General features: G+C 36.4%; 1 protein-coding gene, 2 long non-coding RNA genes and 1 other non-coding gene across 5 annotated transcripts; 3 read left to right on the top strand and 1 right to left on the bottom strand.

Moving 5' to 3' along the window:
* Positions 1 to 2,412: 2,412 nt before the first annotated feature.
* LOC126617512 (U6 spliceosomal RNA) lies at positions 2,413 to 2,515 on the top strand. The gene has a single exon (XR_007621389.1). It is a non-coding gene; the product is annotated as a U6 spliceosomal RNA (small nuclear RNA).
* A 2,225-nt stretch (positions 2,516 to 4,740) lies between these two features.
* On the bottom strand, positions 4,741 to 6,170 carry LOC126617376 (uncharacterized). Its single transcript, XR_007621343.1, has 2 exons — positions 6,034 to 6,170; positions 4,741 to 5,940 (listed from the first exon to the last, which is right to left on the bottom strand). It is a non-coding gene; the product is annotated as an uncharacterized LOC126617376 (long non-coding RNA).
* An 834-nt stretch (positions 6,171 to 7,004) lies between these two features.
* Positions 7,005 to 7,410, top strand: LOC126617377 (uncharacterized). Its single transcript, XR_007621344.1, has 2 exons — positions 7,005 to 7,109; positions 7,231 to 7,410. It is a non-coding gene; the product is annotated as an uncharacterized LOC126617377 (long non-coding RNA).
* A 6,695-nt stretch (positions 7,411 to 14,105) lies between these two features.
* On the top strand, positions 14,106 to 17,260 carry LOC126614338 (protein DETOXIFICATION 19-like). Of its 2 annotated transcripts, none has more exons than XM_050281935.1 (8): positions 14,106 to 14,242; positions 14,490 to 14,799; positions 15,220 to 15,764; positions 15,857 to 15,943; positions 16,023 to 16,079; positions 16,185 to 16,423; positions 16,500 to 16,618; positions 16,887 to 17,260. In XM_050281935.1, exons 2-8 carry the CDS (start codon positions 14,521 to 14,523, stop codon positions 17,007 to 17,009), a joined length of 1,449 nt encoding a protein of 482 aa, XP_050137892.1. In that variant the 5' UTR covers positions 14,106 to 14,242; positions 14,490 to 14,520; the 3' UTR covers positions 17,010 to 17,260. The 2 variants fall into 2 exon arrangements, with proteins under 2 accessions (XP_050137892.1, XP_050137891.1); XM_050281934.1 differs by having other exon boundaries at positions 14,117 to 14,242; positions 14,470 to 14,799.
* Positions 17,261 to 18,453: the final 1,193 nt, after the last annotated feature.

The following is an 18,453-nucleotide window of genomic DNA, read 5'->3' as shown; positions in this document are numbered from 1 at the left end:
GAAGCTCCGGCGTTCTTCTCCAAGTAGCACGGTTAAAAAAATATCGCGATATTTTACCGAAAACCATTTGGATACCTATTTAAATATCCATTACCTGAAAAACCAATAATATCGGCGATATTTCGCCGATATTATCGATATTTTCTTCCATGGTCAGGGGCTAGAGATGTCTGTTCAAAGTAATCTCCCGGAGTCAAGGGTGGTGCTAGAGGTGGAAACCGATTCAAAAGGACTAATTCAAATGCTCAATAAGGAGATGCAAGCGGACGTGTCAATGGAGGTTCATTTAGTTGATATTTGGGCCATGGTACCTTCTTTCCACTCGATTAAGTTTATCTTCATTCCTCATCAATATAATCATGCAGCCCATCTGGTGGCAGCATATGTTCGGGGAGTTTTGGTTGAGATGAGTTAGGACCATAATTTATGGTTATTATCTTAGCAAAAGATGCAAATGTTTCCATTCATATTTGATTGATCAATATAATTCTCTTTTGAAAAAAAAAAAAAAGATTTGATCTTTGTCACTGTTGAGATACGTGAGAACTATTTAAGAATATAATTGTGCACTTCGAAGAAAAAAGAAAGAATATAATTGTGCACCTTTTTTCAATTATAAAATGTGTAATTAAAATTTTAAAGTGTCAATAACAATTCCATATAATATTTTACATGTAAATGTTTCTTTTAATACACCTCCATGCAAAATGAGGTTTGAAGATCCGCAAGCATTGGCACATCAACTGGTCTAAGGCACTCCTCAGTTATATCCTTCCACATCTCCACAATTTTTTTTGTTTAAACATATTAATTGCAGGTTCCTCTTGACTACCCATATTCCTTCATGTAGCAATCCATACTAGGTGCAGCATGCAGCATGCTCCCTATCTTCATCAAACTGGATGAACAAAACCAAATATATTTTTGGTTACTAATTAATTACTCTCAATTATATATGATGTATATGTGCATGGTTATTACAAAATTAATGTAGTTTAATCTTCAAAGTCAGAACGTTTGTAGCCACCAATGTCATTCATGAGCCTGAAAATGATTCATGAGCCTGAAAATGATACGGGAAGCTCTAAGAATTATAGGGCTATTGAAACCACTCATATACCTGACTCATTACAATATCTCCCATGCCACCCAAAGATATGTTTGAAACTAACATGTTACCAACAGAGAAGCTGTTGCAACATGCATATGTGTCCATGCAGTAGGGGTGCATTCTTCGTATAACAATCTAGCTTCCTCAAAGAAAGCTTGGGCATTCGCTTTTGTTGAGAATGTGTCCCACATTGGGAGGAAGGATCTTACATGAGTTTATAAGTAAGTTGGGCTATTCCCCATATTGCTAATTGGTTTTATGGTGGAATCTCAACTTTCTTCATGGTATCAAAGTCAGGGAGTGGGTGCGTACTATATTGCTACGTGATGGGTGGGTCTCCTTGGCCCCGCGCGATGATGGGTGGGTCTCCTTGGCCCTGCATGTATGTGAGTACCCTTGGCTTCACATGGTTGCTGATGCGTGGATCTCCATGTGTGACCCACAAAATAGGGTCCCAAGTGCGGGGGCGTTCAGAATCCCGCATCCGTCATATGGAAAGGAGAAAACCAATTTAAATAGGATTACCCTACTCTAACTAACATCGAGGCCTTTTGTGATAAAACTCCACACATGACGAATTGTGCAGGTGGTAGTTGGGGATAGTATCGGTGTTGTTAGAAGTGGGCATTCGGCCCGTCTCTCTGTTCTATAGGTTGTACCTTTGCATCCTTGATTTCAAAGAAGACAGGATCCTCAGTTTGGTAGATGAACCATGATCGTGGTATCAAAGCAGGTTGTCCCAGGTGTAAAGGCAAACAGCCACACGTGCTCCACGTCACCCCGTTGTGTTGTCCACGTGTTAGGCTTAAAAATTGGTCACACGTGAGAGGGCGTGTTAAGAATGAGTCACATATTGAGCACCATGTCACCTCGTTGTGTTGTCCACATGTTAAGCTTAAAAATTTGCCACACATGAGGGGGCGTATTGAGAATGAGTCTCACATTGATGAGAGGAGGAACCTTGCATGAGCTTATAAGTAAGTTGGGTTACTCTCCATATTGCCAACTTTCTTCAACTTGCCATTGTATGCGACAAAACATACATAGAAAAAGGAAAAATTCACGATCCATTAAAAAAGTCAGGCTAAATTTCACAAAAATAACATTTAAATTTTTGTTGAGAAATTTTAATTTTCAAAAAAAATGAAAACAAAATGGTTATCAAATGGCCTGTAATTAAATTATTTAAAGTAAAAGATAATCATGGGGTCGACATAGGTATGGAATTCAAATTTTATCTAATCAACTTGTAATCCAAGTTTTGACTGCAACATATAGCATATAACTAAAGAAAAAAAAATGTCCTTTCAGGGACATTTGATAAAATTGGAACGATACAGAAAAGATTAGCATAGCTCCTACGCAAGGATAACACGCATAAATTGAGAAATGGTCTAAATTTTTTGTATTTGGGTAGATAAACCTCCTGTTATAATCAATGATCTTATTATTAATGATGTTTCTTTACCTTGTACTAATTAGTCTTCCTGGCTTTTATGAAATATATGCCGTTCTTTAAAAATAAAAAAATAAAAAATAAAAAATGAAAAACTAAAGAAATGTAAAATATCATACAAGAAATTTAACTTGGTAAAAATCAAAGGGGTTGTCCACTAATGAATTTTGATTATAGAGTTAAAAGAAACAGAGAAAACTCTACCAAAATTTGGTAAAATCTTTCGACGAATGAAATTTGATTGTATTGTTCAATGATCAATCCACCCCCATTTCAAATCACAATTCAATCAGCATCATAAAACTGTTGTTAGTTACAGAGTTAGAGTTAACTAAATTGTTTAAAGCAATGTGCTTCATCATTTGCATTCAAGGTCAAATCTTTCCTCCTATAATTGACAGTAAAATACGAAAAATCTGACTGTACACTATTGTTAAAAATGCACGGAACTTGTAGTTGAAGTGGTTCAACACTTTCACAGTTTCACTCTGCACCTGTAGTTTTGAGTTCACTTTCTCTCCAATATTATTTGCGTAAAAATAAAAAGACAATGAAATCAATTGAGAATATTTTCTTTCCATTAGTAGTTTGACACTCGGTCACATGCCTCCCTCACTTTTATCCGCCCGCAGTGGGAGCAAAGTGGGTGCTGTTGTAAAACAATCAATAGCTAGTATGCATTATTTGTTTGTGGAACATCATCCTACCCTGGAGTTAATCATTAAAATTAGGAAATAATAAAGGAATTTTAACGAAACATTTTAAGTACTATTTACTTTAATAAAAAATAATATTTTTATTTTAAAAAATTATTTCTGGTGCTATTTATTTACAACATCTTTTTATCTTTTTAATTAAAATTTAAAATTTTCAAATTCTTTTTATTAGTTTTCTTAAATGGTTGGTGATGTAAATAAAACATATTTGCTTTTATTGCTTGCCAGTTCATTCAGACTCTGTGAAAAAGAAAACAAGAATAGTTGCTCTTGTTCGTATGCATGCTACATCATGACCCCACAAGGGATAGCCTATCAAGAGAAGGGGGATGTTACTAACTTTTTCACTTGAATTTGTTGGTTTAACTATTTTTTTCTCTTATTTGTTCTGCAATGTTAGATCCGAATCGTACCTTTTAATGGATCAATTATGCCAGAAAATCACCCCCAATGGAACGGGATCCTCTCCTGAGCAGTTTCCTAGGATCCTGGGGATCATGCAATTATATCCGTTCATCGTATATCGTGCGGTCAGAAATTATTTAAAATTTATATTTTAAAATTCAAATATGAATAGTACCTAACGAAAACTGACCGCACGATATAAAATGAACGGACAAGATTGCGGAACCCCTAGGATCCCTAGGGAACTGCTCAGGAGAGGATCCTGGTCCACCCCCAATGAAATAATTTAACTGTTCAAATACAGTTGTCAAGATTTCATTGTTGAAGAGAGAATCATGATTAGTTTATTTATTAGATAACTATTAGATAACTAAATGATTTTCAATTTAGTTAAACTTTTGCATATGATGTCCTAAAAATAGACGGAACAAATTATCTGTGTAATATTATAAAATGAAAAAGGGAACCGAGAAAGTAAAATTAAAAAGTTGCTTGCATTCTTCTTAAGAATTATTACCTTCATTTGTTGATTTTGGAAATGGATTTTCGGATCACTTCCTCTTAATTTACAAAGTTCGAAAATTCAGACCATTTAATTTGATCCAACGGTTAAAATTATTATAACTTTTAAAGTAATCCTTTATTTATAACTATTAGATCAAATTTTAACAGCCCGAATATCTAAACACGATGGATTAGAAGGAAATGATCCAGGGGATCCCCTTCCGTTGATCTTGGCCACCGGCCAGCCCACAGATCCCTAGCTAGTCCCACTCCAAAGTTGGCATTATTAGGGAGGCATCTCTTTTATTGCTTCTTGATGGTGATTGAAGTGGAATCCAATGGCTGTATTTTCTCTTTTTATTTTATTTTTTTCTATAAACCCTATAAGATTAATAATTTTTTTTTGTAACAAACGATATTATTTTAATTGAGAGTGTAGGAATAGGCTAAAACCTTATAATGGATTACCAATAATATGATTCAAAAACACATTTAATAAGAATTGAATATAAAATTTCTCACTTACAAGTAAAAAAAATACTATTAAATTATAATACTAAATGAGCCCACGAGCTTAATAATTAGATAAGAAAGAAGATAGAAATGCAACGCAAAGCTCAAGTACTTTTGCTTTACATATAGTTCTGTGGAAATTTTGAGAGCAGAGAATTATTGGGTTAAGTAAGATTGGGTTAAGTAAGCTATGAAGTTCTTATTCCAGTGTCCCTGCTGCTCTTGTTTCTGCTTCATGAAGCCCAAGAAGGGCAAAGCAAGGGTGAAAGCGGCGGCGACGAATGTGACCAAGGAAGAGAAGAAGGTTGCTGCAAAAGAAGAGAAGAAGGTTGAATCCAAGGAAGAGAAGAAAGAATGACTGCAACATGCAGCTACCTACAACATCAGATTATATGTTCTTATGAAACATGTATTTTGGTTGTTGATTGTTAAACCCCTCTTTAGTTCTTCAAGTTAGATTTGTATTAAGAGTGTACGACCATGAATGACGAGTTCGGTATGCTGATTAACTGCCATGCATGTTCGTGTTCCGATTCTAATGTGAGAATCCTGCAACTTGTAATATTACAGAGCTGGGGTTTCCAATGAGAATCCTGCATATATATAATATATGCTTGTAATTTTTTTTTCTTCAAATTATTGCAGATTTAAGGCTTAAAGCAATAAGTACTCGAATGATTAGCGCATTACGTAGCAATATTTCGCTCGTCGCTATCATCAATATCTTAATGAAACTGGAAAATGCATCATCAGATCTTCTCAAGATTGTTGAAAGAGAGTTAAATTTGCTAAAAATGTACAGTTATTTAATCTATTTGAATTAAAATATGGTAAAGAATGGTTGTTATTGATTCCCTTGTATCATCCAAGCAAATATGCAACGGTAAATGCAGGATATGCAGATTCCACAATGATGTAAAATAATAAACAAATTCAGACGGTTCCTGCTTTACAATCTTCTGCACTTTTTGGTATCTGGGTTTGAGATCGAATCGTATTCTAGACAGAATGAACAACTGAATATTCAAGCAAAATTCAGCTATACAAATAGGTAGGGGAGGAAAAAAATAGTGAAATTCCCGAACCAAACTAAAAAAGTCCCGAAACCGTTTTGTCTATCCATTTTTTTCAATCGCTATTTTAATTACTTATTTTCCTCGCTGTTTATGCAAATGCTTTGGACAATTGAATGGAAGCATTTCCCAGAAGCTCTTCTCTTCTAAAGACTCGGTATCCTGCGTCATGGAATTGCACACGCCATTTTGGGTTAAAACTGAATGGAAACAGTTCCGAGAATTTTGAATTAAAACCAGATTCTCGGATAATACCTCCGGTGGGGTCTTAATCTTGGTGATCTGGTCTCCCTGAGAAGCTACACCTAAAACCAAGAATCCTTCCGGTCTGTCCACAGACTCGGTAAACCCGTACCTAGCAGCTTCTGTAGCAGCATCAGAGCACAAGATAGCCCTACCAAACTGTGAGCCAAAACCCAGAGATTAGTATACAATTAGAGAACACCCAGAGACTCTGTTTTCCTTCACTGCAATTTCAGCTACGAACCTCTCTGCATATACACCGTGTTTCATTGTAAGACCCAGTTGCAGAAGAAGCCCAGAACTCCAAAGCTCCAGAAATTGAAAATATTCAGACTACCGGTCGAAATTCCGGATCTTTGTCCAAAAGCTACATCTGACCAATAGCTTTAGTGGCTGTCAGCCATGGTGTGAACGCAGTCGGGCAAAGCAAATAAGTGTGAACTCCACTAAAAGGACATTGCAGTATTTTTATGTTAATTTTGGTTAGAATTATGAAAATTTATAATTGTTGGTTTAAAATGTATATTTATGGTCAAATTTGTGGTTATTTCTCCAAATATTTCATCTCTCCCGAGTTATCTCTGTTTTCTCTATTCTCTCCGCCTCTACCTCTCCTTCCCCCACCTTCTCCCAGTATCGATTCCGACCACCACACCATACCCTCTCCTCTCAACTCCCTCCAGCCACCACGGTCCACACCATGCCCTCTCTCGAGTTGTCGACTCTCATATCTCTCTCTTCCTCCCTAATTGTTCATCTCTCGAACTCTCCTCCTTCCTTATTCTCCACATTTGTCAGTCCATGGCGTCGTGGGTGTCCTCCTAGGCCAAGGCGTACTAATGGCTCGAGAAGCTCTGCCTGAAGCGGATGTCCGCGACGGATGATGATCTTGCTCTATTGGCTGAGTCGTTTGCTGGGTTCAAGGAGCTCATCCTCGTTTGGTGGGTTCGGGACCAATGGGCTCGCCGTCGTCGTTAGCAAGTGCAGCTACTTTCAATCCTTCAAACCTCAAGCAAAGATCTCAGCTTAGACCTTCCAGCATCAAGCTCAGATCTAGGCTCAAGGCCGCCGCCACCGTCGCTCCCAAGGTTGTTACTTTTCTTTGATTTGAATAATGGATATGAACTAATTTGAATTTCAACCTCTAGATTTCGGGATTCAAAGGTGGAATTAGGGTTTTGATTTTTTCGGTTTGGGATTTTGATGCAGGTTTCAATTGAACTAATCACGAGCCTCCATTTACAAGAAGGCAAATAGGAATTGAAATCTCGAACCGTACCAAAATTCCGAAATTTTTTCAAGAAAACCGAAATTTCGGTTTGGTTTCGGATTCTGAAATCCCCTTTTAAAAGGGATCAATTCAGTATTCAAACATTGGGTTTTAGTTCAGGATCTTGACCCGAACCAACACTACAAATAGTTATTTACCTTTAGACTCTCTCTAAACCCTACAAATAGTTATTTACCTTTAGCTAAATTACCCCATTCCCCCCTCCCTCCCCCCAAAAACACCACGCAACCCAAATTACCCCAAATGCTAAAGCTGGGTCAAATACCCTCCCCCCCCCCCCCCCAATTCCCCCCCCCCCAAACGCGTGGACTCGTTGAAACTTGGGCCAGTCTCGGCACGCCAACGCACCACACGCGGTAGGTTTGAAATTGTTTCCTGACAGTGTGGGGCCTACTGTCAGGGCCCTTATCGGCCACTTCCCCGAGCCTAACGGTTGCTGACACACCCTAATCAGGAATATCCATTAGGATTCTGAATCAAGCTGTGTTGGCCGACACCTAGAATGTGACGAAGCCATTAAGTTTGATGACGTGGAAATATTGTGAATAAATTTAAACCTAAGAGTGCCTAAATACCAGAGTGCACTGGTGAGCGGGAATGAACCCACTTCACACGTGATGTTAAAGCATAAGTAAGTACAGAAAAATGATATAAGAATCGTATCCTCGAAATAGTCTCCGATACTAAGAATCGCCGCGAGTCTTTGGTGATAATAAAACTCAGCTAATACTACCTGGAGGGTGAAGACAAGACAAATGTGAGTGTCCATGTAAGTAAAATACTAATAGAAAACATATAACACATGTAATCCCTCATTACAACACCTGTATAATTTCCAGAGAAATCATAATGTACCACAACACATCATCTCATCAATAATATCAAATAATCATGCGATTAATAACTCATAATAGTACGCAAGTCAGAGTCACCTCTAGTGACCTATACGACATAATCATATCTCATCACATATCTCATCAATCATGGCTAGCATATAAGTCGGAGTCACGGAGTCACCTCTAGTGACCTATATGACATATTAATATCTCATCACATATCTCATCAATCATGGCTAGCATATAAGTCGGAGTCACTTCTAGTGACCTATACGACATATTCATATCTCATCACTTATCTCATCAATCATGGCTAGCATATAAGTCGAAGTCACTTCTAGTGACCTATACGACATATTCATATCTCATCACATATCTCATCAATCATGGCTAGCATATAAGTCGAAGTCACCTCTAGTAACCTATACGACATATTCATATCTCATCACATATTTCATCAATCATGACTAGCATATAAGTCGGAGTCACTTCTAGTGACCTATACGGCATATTCATATCTCATCACTTATCTCATCAATCATGGCTAGCATATAAGTCGGAGTCACTTCTAGTGACCTATACGACATAGTCATATTTCATCACGTATCTCATCAATCATGGCTAGCATATAAGTCGAAGTCACCTCTAGTGACCTATACGACATAATCATATCTCATCACATATCTCATCAATCATGGTCATCATATAAGTCGGAGTCACTTATAATCACCTATATGATATGAATGATGGCTAGCATATAAGTCAGAGTCACTTCTAGTGACCTATACGATATATTCATATCTCATTACATATCTCATCAATCATGGCTAGCATATAAGTCGGAGTCACTTCTAGTGACCTATACAACATATTCATATCTCATCAATCAACTAATACCGTATACTTACTTGAGCTTACCTAAACTTACCCAAACTTACCTGAACTTACATGTGTGTCATGCATTCACCTTTGCAATTCAGAGCGTTCACAACACCACAATTATATTTATATATATATATATATATATATATATATATATATATATATATATATATATATATATGCAAACAATACTCATCGTTTATGCATTATTCAATAGGCATGGCGTTTTTAAAGCATAACTCATATAATTGCATTTTCTGGGAGAAACATCAAGTGTATACATATATACTTAAAACTAAAAGCCCACACATATTGCTCAATTCCTTAAACAAGGCTATGGTCTCGATTATTTAATCTCATTTCTTATACGGCTGCATCTAACGTTTCGTTAGACTGCCTACGTACCCTAAACAGGGATCAAGCCATTCGTAGTTCGCAATAATCATTTATAGTAATACGCATATGGATAGATCACGATGAAATCTAACTCAGCCATCTCATAGTATTTTATAACATATAAATATATATATGTCATGGCATAAGTTTCTCAGTTTTATTTAAAAGCATTTATAGAATTATCAATCATGAAACATAAGATGAGCAAGGAAAGATCCACTCACCTGGAGTCCGTGCTACAACTTCCTAGCACAACCATCGAGGAGTCACAAACGATCAGCGCATGTGACCAAGGCCAATTTGGCCTGGAAAGGCTCCAATTTCATCAAAACCTGTCAGAACCCTAGAATTTGGGTGTCCTCAATTCGACTCCATAGCAACTCCGACACCTTCAAACTTGTTTGGGCTTTGTTCCTGGTCTCTAGAGGAGTATTCTGGTGGTGAAGATCGAATGTATTTCATTCAAAAATGAGTGAATTGTCGCCAAAAGCTCCACGGCACCATTGTCGCCATACCCTGTGAAATAGCTTCATTTACTTCGAATTTTTTGGTGGTTAACTAAGGAAGGAATGTGTGATGATGTTTGCAGGTGGTCAAGGGGAACTCGTCGGGTTTCTCTCATTCTTTCCTCCTCCTTTCTCTTCTTTCTCTCATCTCCCATTGGTCCCTCACTCCTCTCCCATTGGTCCCTCACTCCTCTTTTCTTTCTGGTTGACTTAACTCTTCCCTTTCTCCTGTTCCAATTGGGCAGCTCTGCCCATTTCTTTTTCTCTGTTTTTCCTTCCTTTCCCCGCGATGCCTTCTCTTTCTGTTCCCATAATTTTTTTAACAACAACTAATCAAATAATAATACTTATAATTATATACATATAAAAATATAAATAGTAACCAAAATAAAATTACTTCTCAGTTTAGAGTTCTGTAGAACTTTAATCGTAACTCCAAATCCTCTTCTGTTTGCGCCTATGAGCCCGTGTTGTCGAATACTTCAAAGATACGCTAAAGCAAAATTTCATACGCCTCACTATACGCTGATCAATGAAAATCAAAACCCTCGCCTCTAAGGGTACTTTCGTAAAATCACACTTATAAAATTTATAAAAATGTAAAATTTGGGATGGGTTGTCACAGTTACGCATTGGACGACCATCATTTAAGGACTGTTGGTTGATCCAATGGTCCATAATCAAATTTTTTTTTTAAATATGTTATTTTAAAATACATTGAATCCAACAGCCGAGATCGAATATAATCAAATCTAACGGCCCAAATTTAAATCCAACGGCTAAAATAATTAAAAAAATTATTTAACTCAAAATTCACCCAAAAACTCTATAAATACCTATGTATTTGTTCAAACATCCACCCAAAACTCAATTTTCTCCTACAATTTGAAAGTTGAAAGTTTGATGTTGAACGGTTAGTGAATTGAAAGTTTGGTGTTGAACGGTTGGTGAATTGAAAGTTTGGTGAAAGTTGAATGCTTGCTTTGTAGAAAATTTAGTGATTTTTCAATATTTATCGGAATTTAAATATTTTTAGATTAAAATGTTCATAAAATTAATTTACGATAGTCTACATATTTATTTTTTTAAATTTAATTTAAGAAAAAAATTAGCCTAAATTCATTCTTTAATAATCCCGGGCTAAAATTTTAGACCAGAAGAGTTGGAGCATAAAAAATGTTTCTGGGCTAAAAGCTAAATTTTTCGGGCTAAAAAATTTGTCTTTTAGCCTAAGGGTTGGAGATGGTCTTAAGGATTTTTCTTTTTGAACAAAAGATATTATATGCACTAAGTGGGTGTGGAATGGGCTAAGCTTCACAATGAGCTAGTAATAATGTGGTTCAAATTCATCTTCGGTGAGAATTAAATCTAAAGCTTCTTACTTACAAGTGAAGATGAATATCACTAGACCATAATACTAATTAGATATACCTTTAGGGAATTTAAATAGTTCAATATTTTTTTTAATAAATAATATTATTTACACTAAGGAGGCGATGATGTAGCATTAGAGTCTAGTAGTACTTTACTCTCAATTTGTAAGTGATATATTTTAGATTCGATTCCATGAGTGGCGAGTTTGATACTTATTGTGGAGCTAAAATTAATCCGAAAATTTTAGAGTTGACACTTGAGCTTTTATCTGCATATGACGAATATGCGCTTGTTAAATTGGCAAAACCCACATTTATTCCATGCTTCAACTTCTTGAAAACCTGAGCTGTTGACTACGATTTCTCCAAACTCTCATGTTCAGGAGAAAAGTCAAAGGTATTAAAGATGATTAATAATTAAATCATTATCTTTATGCCTTCCTCATGAAAGATCCACTCAATCAAGCAAAAAATCACAATCAAATCTAGTCAAGAATCACAAAGGATAATTCCAATATATTATGTAATTAATAATATATTGGAATAATTCTTTCCTATAATATCCAACATATAATAGTGACACACTTTGGCCAACTGGATATTAGCACAGGGCATGACAAGTCTTGTATGACACACATTGACCGATTGGACATCGACACATGGCATGACAATTTCTACACATGTGGCCAACTATCTCTCAATAAATACCCTATTCTCCACCAAGTTTCGATAAGTTTTTGTTGCGCAATTAAGTCATCAATTCTCTCTTTTTAGAGAAACTCACTTAGGCATTAGAAATTTATTGGTCAAACCCTGCACCCCATTTTGTGGGCACGTAGGTCATTGATCAAAGATATTTAATTATTTTATAGATACAACTTTATTAAGACTGAATACTACGAATTTTTGCCACCACACCTATTATTAATTGTTTTGGTGAAAAAATTCAATTTATTAATCAGACAATCAAAGTATTAATACTTTTGCTACTAAAAAGAGAGAGACGGCCATTTTTTTAAGGTGCTATCTGTTGACTAATCAGATTATCAAACGACGACGGCATCAATTTTGTTGACTAATTAGATAATCAAAAGACGACTGCCTTCTATTACTAAAGCCAGAGTTGCCATGAACCAGCTGGGTTATTGTATAGATCCCCAAAAGTGGAAAAACCATTGTATGAATAAATCAAAGGAAAACTTATGAAAATTGTTTGAAAATTTTAAGTTTTAATGATAAAGATAAAATAAAGGATAAAGTGAGTACCATGATTGACTTTTTATTATAAAAATATGATTTTTCGTTAAAGTGAACAGTACCAGAAATTTTTCGTTAAAATTCTAATAAATCAAAGCATAATAAAGTGAAAGAAACATAAAGGTGTGCAGAGAAACATAATTTAGTACCTAAACCCTAAAAAATGGAGTAGGATTCTCTCCCCTCCTATTTCCATCTCCTTCCCTCCCCTCCTCTCACATATTGTTTTATATCTTATTATCTCTATAAAAAAATTAATATAAAATGTTAATGTAGCTTAACTGTGAGTGTTCAAATAGAAGAGGAGGGAATAGGAGATAGACTAGGAGGGGGAGATAATCTTTCTCCCTCAAAAATAGCAAATGAATAAGTGAAGGAGCAAAATTGATCTCAACCACTCCACCATATAGAAATGGGACAAAACTCAGGTCAATTTTCCAAATTTTAATGGAAGAATATAACGTTTGGTGAATTAGAAAGGTACATGTCTTGGTGGGCAACTTTAATGAATTTTGTTTTCTTTATCCAAAAAGATGTATGTGAACTTGAAAGGCAAGGGATACAATTCTATTTGGATTTGGATTGTCTTCCCTCCCATTTCGGTGCTCTCTCCGTGCCCTCCTGTTTTGTGTAGTCACGGTTAAGCCACGTCAATATTTTATATTATTTTTTTATAAAAATAATAAAATAAAAAGAAATAGTAATATAAAATATTAACGTGGCTTAACCGTGACCACATAAACAGGAGGACACGAGGAGGACATCGAAATGGGAGGACAGACAATCCAAGTCCATTCTATTTTCTCTGATTGGTTTTTCTTTTTTTTATTTATTGGAACCATGAATTGACATGTTGTGGACATCATATGCCGTGTTACATGAAGCTGATGATGTGACTTCACGATTGTAGTAACCGAGTAAATACAGTTGACGGCCGGTTAATAAAATTTTGACAATTTAACCTGCATTATTGTTGCATAGTATGTAAACTATTAAGTAATTTAATTGCATAATACTCTCTTCCACAATTCTAGTTGCAGACTTGGTTAGTGTGGGATGGGGAAAATATGCCTCTTTCTTTCAAACTTTCTTTAATTATTTTATTTTTGCTGTTTTACCATCCTATGATAAATAATAATGCTCTCTTTTGAAATGCTAATTGGAAAAAAAGGTATTTGAACATTTTGAAAAGAGTTGTTTTATTAACACCCCACTTATTTTCTTATATTACCCCCATTCTTCACATACATTCAACATTCCTTCATTATTCATTCTCACCACATCTCTAAATTTCAAGACTCTCGCTAAACATGTAAATGCTAATTATAAGGTCAACTACATGACATTTGATTGTTGGTTTATGTTACTGGGAGATCACAAATCCAAAATTTGCATCACTCTCTGTTACTCATCTAGAGTTAATCTCACAAAATTTTGACCCAAAATTTGCATCTCTCTTGGAATTGTTTCCTGATAAAAAAAAAAAAAAACCCTTATAAATTCAACAATAAAGATCTTTTACTGTATTAGAAAAGGAGGTTATTTTAAAATGAGTGTATAAACATTTTTAGAAAATGTGCGGAATGGAATAGAAATCCCAACCACATGCTGTCGGACGGAATTATTGTAGTCAATTCATGTTGCTTGCCTCCATTCCTGCTTCGAAACCATCAATCACATGTAAGTTTTTGTCTAAATATTTTTATTTTTATTGATACAGAACACCGTGTAACGGTATACCCATTTGTTCTCCTGGAACGAATGGCCGGTCAAGGTGGCACCGTGGCAGCTTCTGTCTCTTGTTTTATTTATTGCCTCACCCTCCCCATCTCTTTCTCTAATGGCCGGACAATTCCATATATAAATAAGTGTCCATACACCACATGCCATATCTTAATCAGAAACAGACGACATATCGATATTGCAGAGCCGAAGAAAACTTGAAGGACTAGACAACAATGGACAAGGGTGACATGGTAGCAAACACTAATAATACGACGCCGTTGTTGGAGGGAGGTGGTCATGGAGGAGCAAAAGGGGGGTGGTGGAACAAGGTGCTGGACGTGGAGGAGGCAAAAAATCAGGTGTTGTTTTCGTTGCCAATGATTCTGACGAATGTTTGCTATTACATGATCCCTTTGATTTCGGTCATGTTTGCCGGCCATCTTGGTGAGCTTCAGCTTGCCGGTGCAACCCTCGCCAATTCTTGGGCCACCGTCACCGGCTTTGCTTTCATGGTAAGGTTATTCTCTCACTCTCTTGGTGTATCATGTTCTCTCCATGTATGTGCTATTAGGAAAACTAATAGAACAGGAATACGCAAATAAAACTGGTTACGAACTTTTAATAAAGAATACAATATGAGACACGAACAAACAATAAAGAAACACTAAATCGAGATTTATATGTGGCTTATTCTTTGTTTACAAGTCACCCACTTCTATTTTTGTTTAATAGTTTGTAACCGGATTTCTTGGTGCATATTAGTGTATACGGTCTTAGAGTATTGCTTTCTTAAAATATGTTTTCCATGGCTTTTTCAATTCACTTGCTTTGTCTTTCAATTTTTCTAAATCAAGCGTTCTGCTTTTTATTTTTCGTATTGCAGGCCTTCTCTTTGAACTGTTTTCTTTGTCTATTATTCTTTCTTGGTTTAGGTTGGATTAAGTGGAGCTCTGGAAACGTTGTGTGGGCAAGGATTCGGCGCAAAGTTATATAGAATGCTGGGGATTTATCTACAAGCCTCTTCCATCATTTCTTTCCTGGCCTCTATCATTGTATCCGTAGTCTGGTTCTATACAGAGCCAATACTTATCTTAATTCACCAAGACCCTCAAATCTCAAAATATGCAGCGCTTTATATGAAATTTCTGATTCCGGGGTTGTTTGCATATGGCTTCCTGCACAATATTTTGAGATTTCTTCAGACGCAATCCGTTGTCATTCCATTGGTCTACTTCTCGGTGATCCCAGTGGTTCTTCATGTTGGCATTGCGTATGGCCTTGTACATTGGACAGGTCTTGGTTACGTGGGAGCTCCGGTGGCAGCTTCGATTTCAATATGGATATCGATGCTAATGTTGGCCACGTACGTTTTGTGCGCAAAGAAGTTTGAGCATACGTGGGAAGGGTTTACATTAGAATCATTTCATTATGTCCTCCCCAACTTGAAACTTGCCCTACCCTCTGCAGCAATGGTATGGTAAGTGTTTTTCGATTTTTCTTTACTCCTTTTCAGAGTATGTGAGATAGAATCTGTAAGTATTCATGTCTTCATTTTTTTCGTCTTTCCAGTTTGGAGTATTGGGCCTTTGAGATTCTGGTGTTCATGGCAGGAGTAATGCCAAAAGCTGAACAAAACACTTCCCTGATTGCAATCTGGTAAGCATTCAGCTAGCTCTAAACTTATAGTTTTTCGCTCGACTCAAGTAGATTTTTCCTAATCTAATCATATCTTCAGTGTGAATACAGAATCAATTGCATACATGATTACATATGGCCTCAGTGCTGCTGCAAGGTTGGTAGAACAATAAATACCAAGTTTAACTAATCACTTCGAGTTTTTCGGTTCTGCATTCTGTTCCACACATTGAATCAAATAGTACTTTTTTCTTGTTTATAGCACAAGGGTGTCAAATGAATTGGGAGCAGGCAATCCTGAGAAGGCCAAGAATGCAATGGCTGTGACCCTTAAGCTCTCTATACTTCTCGCGCTCATTGTTGATCTGGCTCTGGCATTTGGTCACAATTTATGGGCCGGCGCCTTCAGCGACAGCAGCGTAATAATAAAACTATTTGCTTCCATGACACCGTTGCTTTTAATTTCTATACTTGCCGATTCTGTCCAAGGCGTCTTATCAGGTTCGAATCATCATCCACTTCTGTTAGCGGTTGTCCATCTGCTACTTTGCATTTGAACTTATTCTCGGTATTTCAGGTGTGGCCAGAGGATGTGGGTGGCAGCACCTGGCTGTGTATGTAAACTTGGGAACATTCTATTTGGTTGGCATGACAATTGCAGGTGTTCTTGCATTCAAGTTGAAACTATATGCTAAGGTGAGACCATTAACCTTGTAGCTTAATTTTACACCCCCATAGGATTGAACCTTGGGTTTCCAAAATAGTGTAAAAATAAGTGTTTCGAATCACTGCTGTTTGACTCGGACCTGTGATAAAAAAGTCCGGGCATCCGCACACTGAGTACTAACATTATTAATTCTTTAGCTGAACACAGAAGTGGAACAAGCAGCTAGCTCGTAGTTGATTTTTTTTGTTTATGTATCTCACTCAGTTCACATTTTGTGCTTGATTTCTTCTGGTGCAGGGGTTGTGGATCGGTTTAATCTGCGGTCTCTCTTGCCAAACCGTCCTACTGTTGGTGGTTACGCTGCGCACAAAATGGACTCAACTGGATTTACCTCGTAACGCAGATGCAGTTTTGGTCTAAATGGTCGGACAAAACTAGTTAACAACATAGACCGCAATGGCAACCTTTTTAGACTAGTTTATGGAGTTTTGAGGAACTTATATATTGCAGAGAAAAATAGTCTCCGGATGCTGGAGAAGATGCATGCATGTTTCCATTAACTGGTTGTTCTGGCAATCAATTTCCCATAGCAGGTAGGTACGTGACTTCAATAAGAGAAATTCACGTACTATTTAATGAAGATTAATAAAAAGGATCTGATTTGCTGAGCACTTGGGACAAGGATTGTCTGCCCTCCCACTTCCTGTGCCCTCTTGTTTGTATGGTCACAATTAAGCCACGTAAACATTTTATATTACTATTTATTTTTGTCTTATTATCTCAATAAAAAAACAATATAAAATGTTAACGTAGCTTAACCGTGACCACACAAAACAAAAGGGTACGGAAAAACATCGAAAATGGGAGGGTAGACAATCCATGTCCGAGCACTTTTGCATCTTCAATGAATGTCTTATTCTTTATAGCAATGACTACAAGAGTACGCGTATAATATCCCTTCAAGATAATATGGCAAAGGAGATTTTAGTAGCGAGTTATATTTGACATTTAAAAAAAAACAAGCAAACTAGCTGGTGGCTTGGCAGTCTATTTTTTCAGTTTGGGAAGACTTTCTCTAGTACAACTCAATCATTTTTAAATGCAGCGGAAAAATTGGAGTAATATGCAAAGTTATATTTGATTTTAGATATAGCTCTAGAGGCAAAAGTAGGACCCCACATTAGAAGATACAAAAATTACATTTGACTTAACTTTTTTTAGATACCGTTTGATACGTGAGATGAGATAGAACGGAGTGGGATAAGGCGTTCCGTTCCATGTTTGGTGCACCTAAAACGGGTGGAACACATTGTTCCACCGGACGAATTTTGGATGAATTTTCGTTCCGCCTCATCCTCTGGAACGACTCGTTTCACATTCGTGGAACACAAAATTATAACATCTCCGTATTCTTCTTCTTCCTCTTTGTTTCCATCTGAGGGCATCTTTGCTCCATCTCCGTTCCGTCCCATCTTATCCCTTCTTGTCTCATCTGCATACCAAACGATACCTTAAGAAACATCAATTAAAGGCTTAGTCTATTATTATTATGGCAAGTTTGTTGTATAACTTAGTCTATTCCTCTACTTTTTATATATACTATCATTTGTTTAAAATATATATATATATATTAGAGAGAATATGTGTTGAAAGTGCATGTTGAACACATGGCAGAAGTCTGAAGAAGCAAACAAACAAACAAAAAGACAGAAGCGACTTGACTAGTTGGAGATTACTTTAAAACACGAGTTGTTAAATCATATGTTATTATATTAGTGTAAATAAAATTTTTTAAGTATAACATATATTTTTGTATACCAATTATTTTGAAAAGTCTCTCGTTTTTTAAATAAAAAAAAGCTTT

This window comes from Malus sylvestris, chromosome 3, assembly GCF_916048215.2.
Source record: "Malus sylvestris chromosome 3, drMalSylv7.2, whole genome shotgun sequence".
Lineage (NCBI taxonomy): Eukaryota > Viridiplantae > Streptophyta > Magnoliopsida > Rosales > Rosaceae > Malus > Malus sylvestris.
Note: the sequence above shows the minus strand (reverse complement) of the source record. Positions and strands in the feature narration are given on the sequence as shown.